Consider the following 24164-nt stretch of genomic DNA (forward strand, 5'->3'; position numbering starts at 1 on the left):
TGACTGGAGAGGTGAGGGATTCTGGGAGTGATGTCACATGAAAAGGGGGGGGGGGAGAGGAGTGACTAAGACTTAACTTTTAATCAAGTAATCTTAAAAAATATATATAAATTATATGTGAATGTACAGTGTGGGGTAGATCTGATAATGTCTCCCCACCATAAAGACGCAATAATTACACACTGTTAAATGACCACGAGTGTTTAGTATTGTAATTTTAGCATCATCAATTATTTCCCTTAATGCCCGACGCGTTTCGGTCACCATCCATGACCTCCTCAGGGACAGGTAGGGTGTTATTTCATATACCAGATGAGCCCTGCTTATAAGTGGTACAGTCCTAAGCCACGTCTACATATAGCAGGGAACAAAACACTCATCACAAGCAGGCAGTGATATAGTACCGCCTCTTGATATTACTTAAAATCCAGAGTCATAAGTAGACAAATAGCAGACCCTGGAGCGCTTTGGATATGGTCAATCCCTGGAAAAAAGCACATATAGACACAAGCTGCTGTCAGGTCACGTCGCATAATCATTATTAACCTGAAAGAAAAAACAGCCGTGTTACTTACAGTTAGGCGTCTAACGATAATCTCCATGTGCATACCCGCTTGGTTGCGGGGAGCCGTACAGTCCTGTCGGCTTCTACAGTGCACATAGAGAGACGCCGCGGCGTTCTGTGTAATATCCGATCGCCGGGCGGAAGGGAGGCGGGGCCCGGGGGACGCAGCTTCCGGTTTACGCCGCCGATCCGGAAATGCGTAGCCGCTCTGTGTTAGAGAGCGGTAACTAGGCAACCCGATTAACTCCACTGTGCCCGGACAAAAGGACAAGGTTTACAAGAATGAGTAGAACCGAAGGTTTTTAAACTAGCTCATACTGCAACAATGTAGCCTTACTTGTCAACGTGTTACTGTAGGTCAAAAGTGAAGAGTAAATCTGAAACTATTTGGGACATGTGTGGAGAAAATTGGAGGGGCTTATATAAATATCCATGTGATATAGGGACATTTTATTTTATGACGGATGGGCACAGGCATAGAGACACGCATGGGGAGATCAGGCGAGAGGAGTAATCAAGACACAGTGACAAATGGGAAAAAAGAAGGGTCACCTCCTAAAAGATATAGAGGAAGGGGGGGGTGTAGGGGGGGGGGGTTTGCAGGGGCCTAGGGGACCTAGTGTGAAGCCTAGATGCAGTCTATACTATTCCCTAAACCTAGGCGGGGTGGCCGCCCTAAGAAGGGCGGTCCCGCACAGGAACCTAGTCTATCAAACCCTAGTAGTCCCTAAAATAAAAAAGGGGGGGGATATACTGCATCATGGGTTGACTACAACCCCCACTAGCTACCTCTCCAAAATATCCCCCTGCCTATTCCCCGTCACTGTGTCTCAATGAAACTAGTGAAACACAGCATTTCATTCATGCCGTGTGGTGTAACGTTGTCAAGCGTATAAATCCAACGCGTTTCGCGTTGTAATAATAGTTGGTCTAAATCTCCACCGCGTATAGATGGACGCATATTCTCAATGCCATAGAAGCGCAGGTGTTTAATGTCGCCCCCATGGACTTCATGGATATGTCTGGAAATAGCTGTGTCTCTCTTGTTCCTCACATCGCCAACATGTTCGAGGACTCGTCTACGGAGTTCACGAATAGTCTTTCCCACGTATTTCAGACCACATGAGCACTCGGCTATGTAGATGACTGCTTTGGTACTGCAGTTGATAAAGGTTTTAATTCTATACATTCTGTTGAGCCTTGGTAGTGATATTTGAAGAGTTTTACTCATGTGTGTACAGGCTCGACAGTGACCACACGCATGTGAGCCAGTTAGTGTGGTCCGGTTGAGCCATGTGGGGGTAGGTGGAATAGGTGAAAGATGGCTTTGAGTCACCATGTCGGCTATACTTTTGACCTTACGGTATGTAATTTGTGGATATTCTCCTATTAAGGTACGTAGATCTTCATCCATAAGCAGAACACTCCAATGGCGCTGAATAATTTCTCTAATTGGGCCTGACATATTGTCGAATGTGCCAATAATTCTGCATATCCTGGATTCTTCCGTGTGTTGCTTGGGGACAAGTAACTGTTCTCTAGGGGTATCCTTTGCCGTTTTATATGCCAAGGTTAATACATGGTCGGGGTATCCCCTATCGCGAAATCTCCCCCTCAAGTCCCGTGCCTGCGCCTCAAAATCCGTCTCCTGTGAACAGTTCCTCCTGAGGCGGAGATACTGCCCCTTTGGAATCCCCCTTTTCAGGGGGCCCGGGTGGCAACTCTCCCACCTCAGGAGGCTGTTCGTGGATGTGGCCTTTCTATACACATTGGTGTAAAGGCCTCCTTCTCCATTTTTAGTGATAGTTACATCCAGAAAGTCTAATGTACGGTTGTCTAACGTGTATGTGAAGGTCAGCCCAATATCATTCCTGTTGATGGATTCCATGAACTCCTTGAATTGAATCTCCGATCCCGTCCATAGGACAAGGACGTCATCGATATATCTAACCCACAGAGGTACCAGATCACTCAGCCACTCCCTCTCCTCGACGAACGCTATTGTGGCCTCCCACCAGCCCAAATACAAGTTTGCGTATGTAGGCGCACAGGGACTGCCCATGGCAGTCCCTTTTAGTTGGTGGTAATAGCGTCCGTCGAAGAGAAAGTAATTGTGGCTGAGGATGAATTCCATCAGGATAAGTATGAACCTATTGTGATCTAACATATAGGTGGGACATGTGGAAAGATAGTAGTTAACTGCTATAAGGCCTTTCTGGTGCGGGATTGATGAATAGAGTGCTTCCACATCAATCCCTCCTAAAAGTGTATTGGTGTCTACCTCTATTCCATCCAACTTAGACAAGATCCGTCATAAAATAAAATGTCCCTATATCACATGGATATTTATATAAGCCCCTCCAATTTTCTCCACACATGTCCCAAATAGTTTCAGATTTACTCTTCACTTTTGACCTACAGTAACACGTTGACAAGTAAGGCTACATTGTTGCAGTATGAGCTAGTTTAAAAACCTTCGGTTCTACTCATTCTTGTAAACCTTGTCCTTTTGTCCGGGCACAGTGGAGTTAATCGGGTTGCCTAGTTACCGCTCTCTAACACAGAGCGGCTACGCATTTCCGGATCGGCGGCGTAAACCGGAAGCTGCGTCACCCGGGCCCCGCCTCCCTTCCGCCCGGCGATCGGATATTACACAGAACGCCGCGGTGTCTCTCCATGTGCACTGTAGAAGCCAACAGGACTGTACGGCTCCCCGCAACCAAGCGGGTATGCACATGGAGACTATCGTTAGACGCCTAACTGTAAGTAACACGGCTGTTTTTTCTTTCAGGTTAATAATGATTATGAGACGTGACCTGACAGCAGCTTGTGTCTATATGTGCTTTTTTCCAGGGATTGACCATATCCAAGGCGCTCCAGGGTCTGCTATTTGTCTATTTATGACTCTGGATTCTAAGTAATATCAAGAGGCGGTACTGTATCACTGCCTGCTTGTGATGAGTGTTTTGTTCCCTGCTATATGTAGACGTGGCTTAGGACTGTACCACATATAAGCAGGGCTCATCTGGTATATGAAATAACACCCTACCTGTCCCTGAGGAGGTCATGGATGGTGACCGAAACGCGTCGGGCATTAAGGGAAATAATTGATGATGCTAAAATTACAATACTAAACACTCGTGGTCATTTAACAGTGTGTAATTATTGCGTCTTTATGGTGGGGAGACATTATCAGATCTACCCCACACTGTACATTCACATATAATTTATATATATTTTTTAAGATTACTTGATTAAAAGTTAAGTCTTAGTCACTCCTCTCCCCCCCCCCCCCCTTTTTCATTGCATAATTGACTGGGAGTATTGTTATTATTCGGTTGGGAGATACCCAAAATTCTCTATACTATTACTAGTGATGTCACATGACCTCATTCTTATCTATGTAATAACAGATGGATATGACTGGAGAGGTGAGGGATTCTGGGAGTGATGTCACATGACCTCATTCTTATGTATGTAATAACAGATGGATATGACTGGAGAGGTGAGGGATTCTGGGAGTGATGTCACATGACCTCATTCTTATGTATGTAATAACAGATGGATATGACTGGAGAGGTGAGGGATTCTGGGAGTGATGTCACATGACCTCATTCTTATGTATGTAATAACAGATGGATATGACTGGAGAGGTGAGGGATTCTGGGAGTGATGTCACATGACCTCATTCTTATCTATGTAATAACAGATGGATATGACTGGAGAGGTGAGGGATTCTGGGAGTGATGTCACATGACCTCATTCTTATATATGTAATAACAGATGAATATGACTGGAGAGGTGAGGGATTCTGGGAGTGATGTCACATGACCTCATTCTTATCTATGTAATAACAGATGGATATGACTGGAGAGGTGAGGGATTCTGGGAGTGATGTCACATGTCCTCATTCTTATCTATGTAATAACAGAAGGATATAACTGGAGAGGTGAGGGATTCTGGGAGTGATGTCACATGACCTCATTCTTATCTATGTAATAACAGATGGATATGACTGGAGAGGTGAGGGATTTTGGGAATGTATGTAGTGATATTAATGTGTCTCTCCATACACAGGATTACACAGTAGTGAAGAAGTCCTCTAGTGGGCGCTGTCGGGCCCCTGTGTGTGAAGGATGGGGAAGAACCCTGAGCCCAATCCCGGGGCCCCCACCTCACTGCCTGATACATGAGGAAATGGATGAACAGAAGATCCGAGAACTCATCAACAAGATGATGGAGCTGCTGACTGGAGAGGTGACACTGCTGGGACATTATACAGTAATGGAGGGGTCTGGTGATGACTGGAGAGGTGACACTGCTGGGACATTATACAGTAATGGAGGGGTCTGGTGATGACTGGAGAGGTGACACTGCTGGGACATTATACAGTAATGGAGGGGTCTGGTGATGACTGGAGAGGTGACACTGCTGGGACATTATACAGTAATGGAGGGGTCTGGTGATGACTGGAGAGGTGACACTGCTGAGACATTATACAGTAATGGAGGGGTCTGGTGATGACTGGAGAGGTGACACTGCTGGGAATGCTGGGACATTATACAGTAATGGAGGGGTCTGGTGATGACTGGAGAGGTGACACTGCTGGGAATGCTGGGACATTATACAGTAATGGAGGGGTCTGGTGATGACTGGAGAGGTGACACTGCTGGGACATTATACAGTAATGGAGGGGTCTGGTGATGACTGGAGAGGTGACACTGCTGGGACATTATACAGTAATGGAGGGTCTGGTGATGACTGGAGAGGTGACACTGCTGGGAATGCTGGGACATTATACAGTAATGGAGGGGTCTGGTGATGACTGGAGAGGTGACACTGCTGGGACATTATACAGTAATGGAGGGGTCTGGTGATGACTGGAGAGGTGACACTGCTGGGACATTATACAGTAATGGAGGGGTCTGGTGATGACTGGAGAGGTGACACTGCTGGGACATTATACAGTAATGTAGGGGTCTGGTGATGACTGGAGAGGTGACACTGCTGGGACATTATACAGTAATGGAGGGGTCTGGTGATGACTGGAGAGGTGACACTGCTGGGACATTATACAGTAATGGAGGGGTCTGGTGATGACTAGAGAGGTGACACTGCTGGGACATTATACAGTAATGGAGGGGTCTGGTGATGACTGGAGAGGTGACACTGCTGGGACATTATACAGTAATGGAGGGGTCTGGTGATGACTGGAGAGATGACACTGCTGGGAATGCTGGGACATTATACAGTAACACCACTGGAGGGGTCGGGGTGATGATTGTATCATTATGTGTCAGATTCCTATAAGGTGTCAGGACGTGGCGGTCTATTTCTCCATGGAGGAGTGGGAGTATGTAGAAGGACACAAGGATCAGTACAAGGATCAGGTCATGATGGAGGATCAGCAGCCCCTCACATCACCAGGTAATAGACATGACTATATACACACGTCCTCTCATTATTTGTATGTAAAGAATGAATTCAGTCTCTGTATGTGTTCCCTACAGTCAGATCCAGTAAGAGAACAGCACCAGAGAGGTGTCCCCGTCCTCTTGATGAGCAGAATATGGAGGTCATTACTACAGGGAAAAATCGGATCTATATTAATGCTACAGATATAAAGGAAGAGACGGATGTGAGCGGTGATGAGCAGTATAAGGAGGACAAGGGCATTCCTACAGGGAAAGGTCTGACTTATATAAATGCTACAGACATAAAGGAAGAAGAAGAGACAGATGTGAGCGGTGATGAGCAGTATATGGAGGACAAGGACAGTCCTATAGGAAAAGATCTGATCTATATGAATGCTTCAGACATAAAGGAAGAAAAAGAGACAGATGTGAGCAGTGATGAGCAGTATAAGGAGGACATTACTACAGGGAAAAATCTGATCTATATTAATGCTACAGACATAAAGGAAGAAGAGACAGATGTGAGCGGTGATGAGCAGTATAAGGAGGACAAGGACAGTCCTATAGGAAAAGATCTGATCTATATGAATGCTTCAGACATAAAGGAAGAAAAAGAGACAGATGTGAGCAGTGATGAGCAGTATAAGGAGGACATTCCTACAGGTAACCACCCAGGTGAGTAGTAACCACTAAATACGGAGAAGGGTCACAGATTCTATTCAGTCACCGGTTGCAATAATATTTTCGGGAAGTATTGGTGTAACTAGAATCTCCAGGGTAAATACTATCCCCCTCCCCCTATATTGACTCTATAGCAGTCGACTTGATCCCATCACCACTACATAGTGACTGAATAATACCGCCATACTGTTTATGAATCAAACACATTATATACAGACTAATATTACTCCATATTGCAGTAGATACCAGCTCTCTGTCTCTCTGGAGTCGCTATCTTTCCTTTTTCATCCTGAGGAGAGGGGATAAGTGTCTGATCGTGGGGGGTCCGACCGCCGGGACCCCCCGTGATCTCCTGCCCAGCACCCCAGATCTCTCCAGGCACAGGTGACCTCCGCTCCGTGCAGGGATTACTGTCAACCACCGCACCAAGAGGTGCCCGACATGTCTCTCCATGAATCTCTATGGGAGAGACGGAGATACACAAATGGGATGCCAGGCAGGAGATCGCGAGGGTCTCAGTGGTCGGGCCCCCCCCCCTCAGTGATCAGGCATATATCCCTATACACAGTAGGGGATAAGGACTCATGTACTAGAATTTTCCTTTAATCCCTTAACGACGCAGGATGTAAATGTACGTCCTGGTGAGCTGGTACTTAACGCACCAGGACGTACATTTACGTCCTATACATAACCGCGGGCATCGCAGCGATGCCCGGATCATGCGCGGCAGGTCCCGGCTGCTGATCGCAGCCAGGGACCCGCCGGTAATGGCGGACATCCGCGATCGCGCGGATGCCCACCATTAACCCCTCAGATGCCGTGATCAATACAGATCATGGCATCTGCAGCATTGCGGACACTAAAAGGGATGATCGGATCGTTCGCAGCGCTGCCGCGGTGATCCGATCATCCAGAACGGCGCACGGAGGTCCCCTCACCTGCCTCTGCTGCCTTCCACGGGTCTTCTGTTCTGGTCTGCGATCGAGTAGACCATAGCAGAAGATGACCGATAACACTGATCAGTGCTATGCCCTATGCATAGCACTGAACAGTATTAGCAATCAAATGATTGCTATAAATAGTCTGCTCTGGGGACTATTAAAGTGTAAAAATAAAAGTAAAAAAAAGTATTTAAAGAAACTAAAATAAAATGTGAAAAATCCCCTCCCCCAATAAAAACGTAACTTGTCCCATTTTCCCTATTTCACCCCCAAAAAGTGTAAAAATAAAATATATATATATATATATTTTATATACATATTTGGTATCGCCGCGTGCGTAAATATCCAAACTATTAAAATAAAATGTTAATGATACTGTACGCTGAACAGCGTGTACGTAAAAAAATAAAGTCCAAAATAGCTGCTTTTTTATAACATTTTATTCCCCCAAAAAATTATAAAAAATGTATTTAAGTTTTATATAAGCAAATATGGTATTAAAGGGGTATTCCAGGCCAAAACTTTTTTATATATCAACTGGCTCCGGAAAGTTAAACAGATTTGTAAATTACTTCTATTAAAAAATCTTAATCCTTCCAATAGTTATTAGCTTCTGAAGTTGAGTTGTTGTTTTCTGTCTAACTGCTCTCTGATGACTCACATCCCGGGAGCTGTGCAGTTCCTATGGGGATATTCTCCCATCATGCACAGCTCCCGGGACGTGACATCATCATTGAGCAGTTAGACAGAAAACTTCAGAAGCTAATAACTATTGGAAGGATTAAGATTTTTTAATAGAAGTAATTTACAAATCTGTTTAACTTTCTGGAGCCAGTTGATATATAAAAAAAAAAAGTTTTTGCCTGGAATACCCCCTTAATAAAAAGTACAGATCACGGTGCAAAATTGAGCCCTCATACCGCCACTTATATGGAAAAATGAAAAAGTTATAGGCCTTCAAAATAGGGGGATTTTAAACTTACTTATTCGGTTAAAAAGTTTGCGATTTTCTTTTAAGCGCAACAGTAATAGAAAAGTATGTTATGATGGGTATCATTTTAATCGTATTGACCCAAAGAATAAAGAACACGTCATTTTTACTGTAACTTGTACGGCGTGAAAAGGAAATTTGCTAAATTGCGGTTTTCTTTTTAATTTCCCCACACATAGTACTTTTTTGATTGCGCCATACATGTTACGGTAAAGTGAGTGATGGCATTACAACGGACAACTGGTCGCGCAAAAAACAAGTCCTCATACTAGTCTGTGGATGAAAATATAAGAGTTATGATTTTTTTAAGGTGAGGAGGAAAAAACGAAAATGTCCAAAAGGGCTGAGTCCTTAAGGGGTTAAAGGGGTACTTTAGAGCCAGAGGCAGAGATTGTGAAGTAGTGGCCAGTAGTGATGTTACAACCACTGGAATCTGGCTTTTGTTTAGAACGGGGGGTGCTGCAGGAGATCCTCGGGGCTCCAGCAGCCGGACCCCCGCGATCAGACATCTTATCCCCCATCCTTAGGATAATGGATAAGATGTCTAGCAGTAGAGTACCCCTTTATATCCCTTCATTCTTTCCCTCTGATACGGAAATGTTCCGGTTTGGGTCACCTGTGTGGGTCCAAATGGAGGTATAGGTGCGGCTGGTGAGCTGTGAGCCAAAATCATTAAAAATAAAGGTTCCTCTTTTAACTTGGTTCCAGGAAAATTTCACTAACTTTATTAGGACATAAGTCTTTCTATACACATTAATAGACAAAAGACAAAAAATGTGATACTGTCTGCCTAGACAGGATAGGGGATAGGTTATAGATCACGGGGGTCCGACCCTTGGGACTCCCCGCGATCTCCTGAACGGGACCCTGGCAGTCTGCCTAAATCGGCCGTTCCGACCCCTACAGGATGCCGCTTCCGACACACCACCTCCATGTATTTCTATGGGATACATGGAGGGGGAGTGTCGGCCGCCGCTCCATGCAGGGTCGGTCCGCCCCCTTCAAGCAGACTGCCAGGGCCCCGTTTAGGAGATCGCAGGGAGTCCCAAGGGTCGGACCCCCGTGATCTATTATGTATCCCCTATCCTTTGCCGTAATTCTCTGGCTGGCATGAGGATTATAAAGGGGGCGGTTTGGATGACTGCTCCATTATAACCTGCGGGGTCAGGTGGATTGGGGGGCACGGTCATTTGGTCCCTGACTGGGCCCCATAGCAGTGATTTTCCCTGAGGCTGCGTCCACATGATTGTCAAAGACAGGTGTCCCTGCTCCTTGTAAGGCAGTGGTGTCAAACTGTGGCCCTCCAGATGTTGCAAAACATCAACTCACGGGTGTGCTGGGAGTTGAAGTTTTGCAACATCTGGAGGGCCACAGTTTGAAACCACTGTTGTATGGCTGCTCCGCCATCATAGCAACTATCTTTCTTCAGTTTTGCAGTAAATCTTATTTAAAAATGAAGGGTGGATTTACAAAGTACTATTGCTTAGAAATACAAAAATGTCCTGGGTTGTTAAGGGGTTAATAGTGATAATAAAATCTGTGTTATTCTCTGCAGATTCTTGTAGCAGGAGATCAGAGGAGAATCTTATATCTTCAGATTATAAAGCAGATGATGATATCACACAAGATACATATGAAGAACATTCCATTATCCCAGATACACCCTCAGCCCTTCACAGCCAAGATCTGTCATCTCATCCTTATATACAGGTCCTGTCTTCTCAGTCATCACAGAAAGGTCACAGAAGGGGTGTTGGACACCAACGAGCTCATACAGGAAAGAAACCATATTCATGCTCAGAATGTGGGAAATGTGTTACTTCTAAATCAAGTCTTGTTAAACATCAGAGAATACACACAGGGGAGAAGCCATTTGCATGTTCACAGTGTGGAAAATGTTTCACTCAGAAATCATATCTTGTTGAACATCAAAGAACTCACACAGGGGAGAAGCCATTTTCATGTTCAGAATGTGGGAAATGTTTTCCTTTTAAATCAGGTCTTGTTGTACATCAAAGAACTCACACAGGAGAGAAGCCATTTTCATGTCCAGAATGTGGGAAATGTTTTACTAATCAATCAAGTCTTATTCAACATCAAAGAACTCACACTGGAGAGAAGCCATTTTCATGTCCAGAATGTGGTAAATGTGTTACTAATCAATCACATCTTATTCAACATCAAAGAACTCACACTGGAGAGAAGCCATTTTCATGTCCAGAATGTGGGAAATGTTTTACTAATCAATCAAGTCGTCTTCAACATCAAAGAACTCACACTGGAGAGAAGCCATTTTTATGTCCAGAATGTGGGAAATGTTTTATTGATCAATCAAGTCTTATTCTACATCAAAGAACTCACACTGGAGAGAAGCCATTTTCATGTGCAGAATGTGGGAAATGTTTTACTCAGAAATCAGGTCTTATTCAACATCAAAGAACTCACACAGGGGAGTAGGCATTTTCATGTGCATAATGTGGGAAATGTTATACTGTGAAATCAAATCTTGTAAAAACATCAAAGAACTCACACAGGGAAGAAGCCATTTTTCATGTGCAGAATGTGGGAAATGTTTTACTGATAAATCAAGTCTTATTCAACATCAAAGAACTCACACAGGGAAGAAGCCATTTTTCATGTGCAGAATGTGGGAAATGTTTTACTGATAAAGCAAGTCTTATTCAACATCAAAGAACTCACACAGGGGAGAAGCCATTTTCTGTTTCAATAGTTTTTATTGAATATTTTTTGACAATCTAAAAGAACAATGCAAGTCCCTTGCAGGGGACTAAGTAGAAGTCAAGCAAGTATATAAACAGGTAAACATACAAGTAAAAAAAATCAAAAGAACCTAAGAACAAAGGTGGAATAAGTTGACTTGTACAATTGCAAGAATATATGGCAATGTGTCTTTGAACTCTAATGGGCTAGTCATATAGTAATAGCTAGCGTTGACCCACTACAGGGTTTGAGTGTCAAGAGTTTAGTTACTCTGCGTGGCATGTAAACAGTCTACATCCTGATATCTATCTCAGTAGGAAATTATGGGAGCGGTAATGGAGGGTAATAGAGGAACAGGTAGGGGTAGGAGGGTGTAGGGGTAAGAGGTGTAAGGAGTCAGGAGAAGGTGTTGAAAGGATAGGCAGGTAGGAGAAGGGGGGGGGTGGAGGATCGTAGAAAAGGACCCGCAAAGGGAATGTAAGTGATCTCAGCAGGTTATATAGTACCAGTAGCCTGTGTTGTGGAAGACCACCTATTCCATCGCTTGTGAAATATGAGCCGTTACCATAGGCGATGATGCGTTCATATGTGTAGGTGGTATTTACTTTATTAATGACCATGTCTATAGATGGGGTGTTGGGTGATTTCCACATGCTGGTAAGTGAAATTTTCATCACAATTAGGATAATACATATTAAGTCTCTCTCGGGTCTAGGTATATCAGATAAATCGAGAAACAATAAAATCTGTTGTGGGGTCCAGGCCCTCTCCTCCCCTAAAACCTCATTCAAGAGCTGTTTGCAGGCAAGCCAGTAGGCTTTAATGGAGGGATATTCCCACAAAATGTGTAACAATGTGCCCCTCTGTCCACAATCACGCCAACATAGTCCAGTCATTTCTGAGTAGATGTGGGACAGGGGCTCAGGAGTGTAGTACCACCTCAATATGGTCTTCATAGCAGACTCAACATGTGAAACACATTGAAAGGCTCTACGTATATTCTGGAAAGCCGCTCACCATTGGGATTCAAAGATAGATTTGCCCAGCTCGTTTTCCCAGGAACGAAAGGGGTGTGATTTGCGAAATTGGGAAGTATGGGATACATTAGAATATAAGGGGCGAAGGCCCTTTAGGTTGCTAGAGAGAAAAATGTAAGAGGGTTTATGTAACTGGATGGAAGATGGTGGAGTATGAAGTAAGAAATGATGCAAGCGCAGAAACTTGTAGACGTCAGAATGAGAAATAGAAAAGGTAGAGTGCAATTCTGAAAAGGGTAGTAGGGTTTCAGATAAATAAAGTTGGTGGAGATGTGTAAGCCCACTGTGAATCCATGGGACCAGCCATATGTCAGGGCTCATGCTTTGTATAAGAGATATGGGAATGAGAGTTTTGTCCGTGGTTGTGTCCACTAGAGAGAGGTTTGTTACCCATGCCTTAAATGAGGCCGCCACAATAGCGTTGGAAGAGGGGGCGGTGTGGAGACCAGTATGGCAGAAAAAGAACGTCTTTAAGTAAGTATGGGGAAACCAAGGAGTTTTCTATATGGACCCAAGCAGTAGTCAAATCTTCCTTGCACCAACCTCTCAACATCCCCACCAGGGCGGCAAGATAATAACACCACAAATCTGGTGCTCCAAGTCCTCCCATGTCTCTGTACTTAGTCAATATGGATGCGGACAATTTGGGCCTGTTGCCTGACCACACAAAGGATGACAAAAGGGCTTGGGCCTTAGAAAAGAAGGATTTAGGAACAGCAATCGGGAGGGTTCTAAAGAGATGGAGGAAGCGGGTAGAAGAAGCATTTTAAAGGCTGCTACTCTGCCTGTCCAAGATATGTCGATAGAGCTTAGTCTGTCCACTTCAACGCCGATGGTCTGTAGGAAAGGTTCATAGTTATTGGAGTATAGTAGGTTATGAGGGTATGTTAGTTTGATTCCTAGATATTTAACACTAGTGGTTTGCCAATCAAAGGGATGCACGTTTTTAAGGGTATCTACCAGGGCGGGGTGAAGGTTTAGAGGAAGGGCCTGAGTTTTAGTGGCATTAAGGTGGTAATAGGAAAGCTGACAAAAGTGAAGTATAGAGGTCATGGCAGCCGGCACAGATACAGAGGGATCAGTAAGTGATAAAATAATATCATCTGCATATAATGAGATGAGGTGATGTTGTCCTGCAATGGAGACTGCAGAGATTTGGAGTCTCCCTGCCTCAGCGCCTGCGCCAATGGCCAATTCATAGAATGAATATAATGGGTGAAAGGGGGCACCCCTATCTGGTTCCATTGGTGATACCAAAGGCTTCCGCAAGGATGCCGTTCACAAAGACCTTGGCAGAGGGTTCGGTATACAGCGATGTGATCGCACTATAAATGGTTCCACTAAATCTCAGGTGCCGGTGGACCGAGACGACGAACAGCCAGCGGAGCCGGTCGAATGCCTTCTCGGCATCAAGAGCTAGGATCAAAGCAGAGGTTTTATGGGTTTCAACATGGTGTAAAACATGTAGAAGGTGGCGGGTATTGTCCGAAGCTTGACAGCCTGGGACAAACCCTGCTAGATCAGGGTGGATCAAACTGGGGAGAAATTTGGTGAGCCTGTTGGCTATGAGTTTTGCAAAAATCTTTAGGTCTTGGTTAAGTAATGATATTGTCAATGTACTAGCAAAATGTATATCGGCACCACTTTAACTGCAGTGAGATCCCGGCAAGGACTCAATCTGTACGCTCAGCACACCTGGACAATTAAACCCCTTGAAAGACTTCAACTTCAGTAGTGCTCACTCCACAAAGTATGAGAACAAAGCAATCATTCGGAACGAAGATGAAGAAAAGGGAGCACATACCAGAGATGTTGAAATGCAGTATTCGGCTTTATTTCATCTTGCTGGTGTCAAAACAGTGCAGGGTAGAAGGGAGGGCGGACGAGTTGAGGGGGAACTACAGGCAACGGTCCGTGTCACGCTGGTCTGCACTTCATCAGGCCCTACGTCACTGAACTAGAGGGAGTGTTTTATACATCACGGGAGGTAACATGGACAAACAGTGACGTTTACATGGATCAGGATCGGGAGGGATACAATGACAAACAAAAGGTAAGAATACAAAAACAAAGTGATGATAAAAACAAAACATCGTGTCTGCGAGTATCGTACAATGCAACATAATATCTTTCTATATGAAAACTCCCATTTCGTTGTACTCATTAAGGCCCAAAGGGCCCGTTGCATTAGTACGGAAAATCCATCTGGATTCCTGTAATAATAAAAGTTGATGCATGTCTCCGCCATTTGGAGAGTGTTCAATTCTCTCCAGAACCATAAATTTGAAAGCTCTTGGGTTATTCTCATGTTCAGAACACGTGTTGAATGAATCTAGTACAGCTTTTTTTGGTTACTAGGGACCGTATGTGTTCTCTAATTCTTTGATACAAAGGTCTTTTTGTTTTTCCTATGTAGTATCTCCCACATAAACATATGAGGGCATATACCACATAGGATGTTTTACATGTGGCAAACTGTTTGAATTTAACCCTTGTGCCTCCCAAATTCATTTAATTAAATTTTTAGTTAAAATCGCAAACCGAACAATTTCCACATGTGAACAGACCTTTAGGTTTTGATGTAGATAACCAATCTTTTTTAATTCTGCCTTTGTTTTTTCTTCTTTTCAAATAATCATGAATGGTTCCGTTTTTTCTGTAATTTACAATCGGTTTAATTTCTGTAAAATTTTTCAAATCTTGGTCACGTTGTAACATTGGCGAATTTTTGAAAATAGCGTTTTTTACAATGTTGTTAATTGGTGAATTTTTAAATGTGAATACTGTCATATTAAGTTTTTCTTTTTTACTTTTCTGAGTAAATTGTTACGAGGAATTTTATTCACTTTTTTCTTGAGCTTGCTTTTTTCTTGAGCTTGCTCACCCAGTTCTTGAGCTTGCTGTTCGATCTGTATTTATGCGTTTTAATCAGATTAACTGGCATGCTATCTTTAACAGTTTTAGGGTGAGATGAATGATAATGAAGAATTTAATTTTTTGAATTAGGTTTCCTGTACCCAGAAGTGTGAATGGTAGTATTTTTTATTTTGATTTTGGTATCCAAAAATTCAAGTGATAAACCTCCGAACTGAAAAGAGAACCACATGTTCACCTTTTATTATTGCTGTTGAGATAGTCGACAAATAAAGAAAAATTTTCCTGGGAATCATCCCAGATAACAAAAATGTCATCGACAAATCCCAACAGCAATTTTATTTTTGACACAAACGGATTATTAACAGTGAAAATTTAATCTTTTTCCAGCATCGCTAAAAAGATGTTTGCATAGGAACAAGAGATGGGTGTACCCATCGCTGTTCCTTGCGTTTTGGCATACCATTGACCTTCATATTGGAAGTAGTTCTTCAAAATTAATTTTGCAGATTCCAATACAAAATCGATAAATTCACTGGATTTGTCTGAGCAATCCAAGAATTCCCTGAGAGCCTGCACACCCGCATCATGTGGGATACGGGTGTACAGGCTCTCAACGTCTATGAATGCCAGAGAAAAACCCTCTTGCCAACAGAAATCGCAAAGGGAAGTAATAAGATCACCAGTGTCACGGAGGTAAGTAGGGGTAAGTTTTAGTAAAGGAGAAATCAACCAGTCCACATAGCTAGACAGGAACTGGGTAAGGGCCCCAATACCCGCCACTATGGGACGACAGGGAGGAGGGACAATGCCTTTGTTGACTTTTGGTAATACCATTTTTTTTTTTTTTTTGGATCGGATCAGATGGAATAAGTTTTTCTGCAGTTTTTTCGGTCGATTTGAAATTTCTTGTATATTTTTGCAGATGTGATCTCATAATTTGTTCATAATCATTAAAGTGGGATCTGTTTTTAATTTGTTATATACCATGACATTGCCTATAGTTCCCCCTGAACTCGTCCGCCCTCCCTTCTACCCTGCACCGTTTTGACCCCAGCAAGATGAAATAAAGCCGAATACTGCATTTCAACATCTCTGGTATGTGCTCCCTTTTCTTCATCTTCGTTCTGAATAAGTAATGATATTGGCCTGTAATTTTGAGGGGCCAATGGTGATTTGCCCGGTTTAGGAAGGGCGATAATCAGGGCCTGAACATTTTCCTTGGGAAAAGAGCCTTTGAGCATAGCTGAATCATAGAACAGTTGCAAATGGGGAATCAGAGCATCTTTGAATGTTTTATAATAGAGGTTGAGAAACCCGTCAGGGCCCGGGGCCTTTTGTGAGGGGGAAGAGAGAATCACTTTTTGAATCTCATCAGGGGTAATGGCGCTGTTTAATGTTAACAAGTGTTGGTCAGTGAGGTGTGGGAGGTTGAGAGAAGAGAGGAAAGAATGGATAGCGTCAGGGAGATTGAGAGGGTCAGGAGTTGTCACCCAGGTTATATAGTGAGGAATAGAAGTCCTGGAAGCCGTTAGCTATGTCTTTGGGAGTATAGAGGGATTTAACAGAGGAAGGGTGGACAAGCTGGGCAATACGGGAGCGAGCATGAGTAACTTTTAGTCTATTGGCCAGCAAGGCCCCCGCTTTATCATTTTGTGAATAATATTGCACTTTGATGCCCCTAAGATTTTTCTCATAAGAGAATAGCAATAAACTCCTGAGTTCCTGTCTAGCAGAGACCAGTTGGGCAGATGTAGAGGGGGAGGGGGCTGTCTTGTTAAATTGCTCCAGACTTTTTAATCTGGACAACACATCTGAGAGCTGTTTGTCTCTCTCTGGCTTACAAATTGCACCATATTTTATAAAGAATCTCATATAGGCCTTATGTCAGTTCCAGATTTTGGCTGGTTCCATGTCTGGGGAGGCATTAGCCAGAAAGTAATTCGTTAGATCCTTTTTCAAAGACTGGACATGTTTCGGATGAGAAAGTAAGGACTCGCTCTCCACAAGTATGCGGGAGCCTGGGAAAAGGTTTCACTTAGGGAGATAGTGATAACGGCATGATGCGAACATTTGATCAGCTCTATAGTAGATCTACTCAGAGAATCTAATGCAGTTCGGTCTATCCAAAACATGTCCAGTCTCAAGTATGTATGTGGGTGATGGAGTTGTGAGTATAATCCCTTTCATTGGAATGCAGTACCCGCCACGCATCATACAGGTCTGATGAGCCCATTAGTGGAGCCAGAGATGAAACTGAAAGGCGATGTGAGGTAGTGGTGTCCAAAGATAGGTCAGCAACTAAATTAAAGTCCCCACAAACAATCATATGTCCAACTTTGTTTAAAGTCTAGTTTAAGGGTACGCCTCAAAAAGCACTGTTGACCAACGTTGGGGGCGTATAGCGCTAAAATGGTTTAAGGTACATTGTTAATGGAGCACGTAAGGAGTACATATCTACCAGCAGGGTCAGTAATAACATTAGTGGTGGAAAAGGCTACTGTGTTTCTGACCGCAATTAGGACCCCTCGGGACTTCGATGTAAAGTGTGAGTGGAACACATTAGGGAATGCTTTGTGTTTCAGCCTAAGTGCGTCTGTACTAAGAAGATGCATCTCATGTGCGCATATAATGTCTCCCCCCAAGGCCAAGGATTCTTTCCAAAGGAAGGCTCTTTTTTTGCGGACTGTTAAGACCGTTTACATTCAGACTAAGTATTTTAAGAACCATAAATCAGTACCATGGAAGATATAACATAGCTATACGTCAGAAAGTTGGAGGACCTGTTGCGTCTCCCAGCCAGCACGCACAGGTCACATATTAAAGGGGCAACACCTAATGGACACTTGGTAGTATTTCCACCTAGAAGAACAGGTAACAGGACAAACAACAAAAAACTGACACAAATCAAAGTAAGGGAAATAGTAACAAAATAAATAAAGGAATAATCGTGGCACCAGCCACAAGGCACGGGTGGGGCGAATTGTCATGCCGAAGCCAAACAAGTAGGAAGACATCAGCTCAGGTGTGCAACGGAGATGTAATTAGTACAAAAGTCACCTTACTGTGTCCCAATCTTCTTGGGATTTGTGGGAAGTTCCTTGTGGGGAGTTCCGTGGTCTTTCCATGGGGATGCTCCAGCGGTGCAGAAGGTCTTTACCTTCCTCCAGATTCCAGACCACCGAGACCTGGTTGTCCTTGCAGATGAGAAGGCATACCGGGAATCCCCATCTATACTGGATCTTCTCTTGTCTCAGGGCAGAGGTAATCGGGAGCAGGTTCCCACGTAGTTGTAGAGTAGCAGCAGACAAGTCCGCATATAAGGAGAGATGGTGGTACGGGGCTGGCAAGCCATCATTTTTGCGGGCTAGCTCCATGAGGCGTTCTTTAGTAGAGAAAAAATGGATCCGGGCCAACACATTCCGGGGCACGAAATCATCTAAATGATGTGGCTTCGGTACCCGGTGAGCCCGATCAATCTCCAATTTTGTGGGTGAGCAGGAGGGTTACACCGTTTCCAGCAGAGTGCGGACTTATTGCATGATGCCCGCAGGCGGTACAGATTCAGGGATACCCCTGATTTTCACATTGTTCCTGCGGCTGCGGTCCTCCAGATCGTCTACTTTGGCTTTGAGGGCCTCAATTTCCTCCTCCGCCGTAGTTTGTAGATCAATAAGCGTATTATGAGAATCAGCAAATTCGCCGAACTTGTGTTCAATGTGGTTTACTCTGCTGCCCAAATTATCCACCGTAGCTGAGAGAGGAGATATCATGGCCTGCATATCCTTCCTGAAGGACCTCTGGAGCACCAACAGCATGTCTCTCATAGCAGTGTCCGTGAGAGATTCATTATGTACCGGCAAGGAGCTCAGTGCCTCTAAGGGAAGCGTGGTATCCAATCCTCACTCCGAGTTCAGGGAGTTCGCTGCAGGCGAGGAGTAACGGGGCCTCTGCTTCAGAGGACTTCCGGATGGCGAGGGCGGAAAGCCAGTGGACGGAGGACCGCAAGTGGCAGGTATGTACTCACGGGTTTGGTGGTCGGTTGGCGGGACACCCTTCTCCTGCGATGGCGCGTCTGCTGACCTGTACGGAGGTGTTGGGAGCCGTAGTCTCGCAGCATCGGGTCTGAGGAAGCACGTCTGAGAGGTAAGGCCGGGGCCTGCGCAGCAGGGAGAGAGTGCGCGTGTTCCCAGTCGCAGGTTTCATCGGTGGCCGGCGCTCGGGAGAAATAGAATTTGCAGAGCGTTCCTTGGAGAGCTTGCCTCTTTTTCTTCCCTCGTATGTTCTCCAGGTGTTCCCACATCTGAATGTGGTGGATAGGTGTCTGTGGATGCAGTGTAGCCGCTTTACCGAGCAAGATGAAGCAGGAGCTCAGCTAATGCGCGACCATACAACAAGGCAGCCAGGCCACGCCCCCCGGGAGAAGCCATTTTCATGTGCAGAATGTGGGAAATGTTATACTGTGAAATCAAATCTTGTTAAACATCAAAGAACTCACACAGGGGAGAAGCCATTTTCATGTTCTAAACGTGGGAAATGTTTTACTCAGCAATTACATCTTGTTAAACATAAAAGAACTCACACATCTATATATTAACCAAGTACATAGGATAGTTGACACATACATACTTATATATATTTATATAATATATGCTTCATCTCCAAACTTGTTATCAATTTTTAAGAAGTTCTCTATATTATATTATTTATTATTCTTATATTCATCTCCGCACACTGGACTTATAATAAATGTAATATTGTCCCTGACTGTTACGCCGATCGCTCCGGGTCCCCGCTCCTCCCCGGAGCACTCACAGCGTTCTCCTGTTCACAGCGCCCGGGTCAGACCCGCTCGCGATGCGCATCCCGACCCGCTTACCAGTCTCGTTCCCCGTCTGTGCTGTCCCGGCTCACGCGGCCCCGCTCCCTAGGGTGCGCGCGCGCCGGGTCTTTGCGATTTAAAGGACCGGTGCGCCACTGATTGGCGCATGGGTTTTAATCAGTATCTTCACCTGTGCACTTCCCTATTTATACCTCACTTCCCCTGCACTTCCTTGCCGGATCTTGTTGCCATTGTGCCAGTGAAAGCGTTTCCTTGTGTGTTCCTAGCCTGTGTTCCAGACCTCTTGCCGTTGCCCCTGACTACGATCCTTGCTGCCTGCCCTGACCTTCTGCTACGTCCGACTCTGCTCTTGTCTACTCCTTTTGTACCGCGCCTATCTCAGCAGTCAGAGAGGTTGAGCCGTTGCCGGTGGATACGACCTGGTTGCTACCGCCGCTGCAAGTCCATTCCGCTTTGCGGTGGGCTCTGATGAATACCAGTAGCAACTTAGAACCGGTCCACCGACACGGTCCACGCCAATCTCTCTCTGACACAGAGGATCCACCTCCAGCCTGCCGAATCCTGACACTGACATTGTATATAGGGAATGTAACGCGTCAGTGTTGTCCCCGCCCCCTTCTCATTATGATTATAGAGACTTTAATTCAAGGCATCAGACAGGATCCGCGCGTCTCCCTTGAAGATCGTCTCTTCTGAACATAAGACGCTGCAGATACTTTTATTTATCACAAACCCTAGACCAGCGTTTTCCGTCTATTTTCGGTCTCAGATCATAAAATCCATTTTTCTATATGAGAAGTCGTCAATATCTCAGCGTCCCCCGGGTTCAGTAAACATCGGTGTAATTCTTTTCCTTTTCTTTGTCCTCCCCGGGGTATAAAATCCCTAGAGATCTGATCATATCTGGTACAAGATCTCTTTACTTCACACTTTGCGCCATTATTACACGGATTGAAGACCCAGTTACACGCTCGTAAATTCCCATATATGTCGAAGGAAAAAGGTTCTTAAATCTTAATATTTACCAATAATATTTTATATTTTTACAGTCCGTCCCTATCATAGTACGGAATTGTTATTTTTCTTCTATCCAATGGTTATTTTGTAATTTTGTTACAATGTCCGACAGTAGAGGCAGGGGTGGCCTTGCTTGACATTCACCTTTATTACCTACCTGGTCAGCTTAGATACCTTAGATACTGGGTGCTCCCTGACCCTATGCTGAATGCGGAGCGATCACTTACACGATAAGTCAACCTTCCCTCCGTTAGTCCTTTGTTGGAGGGGCCCCCAGTGGGGGACTTACACGCCCTCCATAAATTAGCTATCCAGGTGTGGAAGGCAGCCGAGCAGACCTACCCATTCACAGATGTTCCTTCTGATTTACCGCTTTGGCATAATCCTCAATTTTCACATCTGCTGGGTTCTCTGGACTCCCAGTTCTGGACTGAGTGTGGGGTGACCATGTTGGAGCGTCTATATACAGATAAAGTTTTGTCCTTTCTACAAATCCAGACTGATTATGGGGTCCTGCGGGAGGCCTTTTATAAATTGTGACATGCCAGGGAGGCGCAGTTCTCCAGTCTCTTCATATCCACTGATAGGGGGGTTACGGTTCTTGTTCTGCCCCTAAGGTGGCCATCTGGCACCCTATATGGCACTGCTATTATGTGGTGTCCTTTTGGAGGGAGGTCTTACAGCTCTTAGATTCTTTAGTGGCCCCCTCTCCCCCGGCTAACCCCCTGATTTATTTGGTATCCTGGATGAGGAGGTGTGGCCCCATTATGTACTTTTCTTGGAGAAGCCCTGTTCCTGGAGAGGAAAGGGATAGGATTACGGTGGATGGATCCTAGCCCCCCCACCCCCACCTGTACTAAATGGAAGAAGCTGGTAAATTCTATTATCCCGTTCTCTAAGATGGTGTATAAAAATAGGAAATGCTATATTTGAGGGTGTGTGGGGCGCCTGGTGTTCCTCCCCCCTGACTCCCCAGAGTCAGTGCGTGGTTTATCTGATCCACATATGGTGAATGTTGGTTCCTAGATATGTTCCTGTCTTATGTGATTGTGCTGACATGAGGCGGTTCGTTCGGCGGCAGCATTCCCATTCCCTTTTTATTACTTGTCTTTTCTTTTAGCTTCATTTCTAAATAGTGCTTAAAGTGTAGCTCCCACCAAGTACTAAATAATCTAATATGTCCCTACCTAGTAGTAATCTGGCCCCAACCCCCGACCTGGCTTAAAAAAAAATGTAATCGCTTTAGTAGAGCAGATTTAGTGCTTGTATATCTGCTCTATAAATCAGGGCAGGAAGCAGCACTTCCCAAAAGGCGCGACGTCACTGACGCCTTGCTGGGTGCTTACTTCCGCCCTCAGATTGTCTATGCAGCGCTCCTGTCGGGAGCGCGCATAGATGATCTGCCAATAGCACGGCAGGCAGCTCCGGGGCTCCTCCTCCCTGTTTACCTGTGCATGTGCTATCCAGGGAGGAGGAGTAGAGGAGCATCGCCGGCCTGCAGTGCACGATATTACAGCCGAGACCCGGGACCGATTACAATAATGGTAGATATTATAAATAATTACCAATACAATGAAAAACTTTAGAAACCCCCCCAATGATCTAAATTATGCCCCGAAATAGTTTAGAATCAGCTGTAGGCACATTTATTATAGAAATACTGATGAATAATCATCAGGGTGCCTCCAGCTGTTTCTAAACTACAACTACCAGCATGCACAGACAGCTGTTAGCTGTCAGGGCATGCTTGTAGTAGTAGTTTTGCAACAGCTGGAGGCACCCTGATGATTATTCATCAGTATTTCTAAAATAAATGTGCCTACAGCTGTTGAAAAACTACAACTCCCAGTATGCCCATACAGCTGTCAGGTCATGCTTGCTGTCGTAGTTTTTCAGCAGCTGGAGGCACACTGTTTGAGAAACACTCATGTGTAATCAGGGTGCCTACAGCTGCTGCAAAACTACAACTCCCAGCATGCCCTGAAAGCTGATGACTGTATGGTCATGCTGGGAGTTGTAGTTTTGCGTTAGATGGAGGCACCCACCCTAATAATTACACGAGTGTTTCTCAAACAGTGTGCCTCCAACTGCTGAAAAACTACAACAGCAAGCATGCCCTGACAGCTGTATGGGCATACTGGGAGTTGTAGTTCTTCAACAGCAGGATATTGTCATGTATAAAAAGAGGCATGGACTCGAGGGACAGGGACATAATACTCCCCCTTTATAAAGCATTGGTATGGCCTCACCTGGAATATGCTGTTCAGTTTTGGGCACCTGTCCATAAAAGGGACACTGTGGAGCTGGAAAGGGTGTAGAGACGCGCGACTAAACTAATATGGGGCCTGGAACATCTTAGCTATGAGGAGCGATTAAAGGAGTTACAATTGTTTAGTCTTGAGAAGAGACGTTTAAGGGGGGATATGATAAACGTATATAAGTATATTAATGGCCCATACAAAAAATATGGAGAAAAACTGTTCCAGGTTAAACCCCCCCAAAGGACGAGGGGGCACTCCCTCCGTCTGGAGAAGAAAAGGTTTAGTCTAAAGGGGCGGCACGCCTTCTTTACCGTGAGGACTGTGAATTTATGGAACGGTCTACCTCAGGAACTGGTCACAGCAGGAACAATTAACAGCTTTAAAACAGGGTTAGATACATTCCTGGAACAAAATAACATTAATGCTTATGCAGAATTATAAAACTACATCCCTTTCCCTTATCCCCTTACACCCTTCAATTCCCTGGTTGGACTTGATGGACGTCTGTCTTTTTTCAACCATACTAACTATCTAGCTGTACGCACACTGTTTGAGAAACACTCATGTATCATTTTCATGGTGCCTCCAGCTGCGGCAAAACTACAACTCCCAGCATGTCAGTACAGCCATCAGCTTTCACGGCGTTCTGGGAGTTTTGCACCATCTGGAGTCGCCCTCTTGATTGCACATGACACTTTCTCAAACAGTGCGCCTCCAGCTGCTGCAAAACTACAACTCCCATCATGCCCTGAAAGCTGCTGGCTGGACTGGCATGCTTGCAGTTGTAGTTTTGCAACAGCTGGAGGCACCCTGATGATT

At 44.7% G+C, this 24164-nt stretch overlaps 1 protein-coding gene across 2 annotated transcripts in view; it reads left to right on the forward strand.

Annotated features, from left to right (window-relative positions):
• The window catches only part of LOC130340272 (gastrula zinc finger protein XlCGF26.1-like), a 54978-nt gene extending 42182 nt beyond the window's left edge, over positions 1–12796 (forward strand). Inside the window, exons 2-5 of one of the 2 annotated variants that reach the window (XM_056554163.1) lie at positions 4643–4822; positions 5866–5992; positions 6076–6654; positions 10148–12796. In XM_056554163.1, coding sequence (XP_056410138.1) covers positions 4643–4822; positions 5866–5992; positions 6076–6654; positions 10148–11049 — 1788 coding nt within the window. In that variant the 3' untranslated portion in view covers positions 11050–12796. The remainder of the gene's footprint in view (positions 1–4642; positions 4823–5865; positions 5993–6075; positions 6655–10147) is intronic. The other variant, XM_056554164.1, reaches the window with a different exon arrangement.
• The last annotated feature ends 11368 nt before the right edge of the window (positions 12797–24164 follow it).

The sequence above is a fragment of the Hyla sarda genome, unplaced genomic scaffold (assembly GCF_029499605.1).
Source record: "Hyla sarda isolate aHylSar1 unplaced genomic scaffold, aHylSar1.hap1 scaffold_580, whole genome shotgun sequence".
In the NCBI taxonomy this organism is placed as follows: Eukaryota; Metazoa; Chordata; class Amphibia; order Anura; family Hylidae; genus Hyla; species Hyla sarda.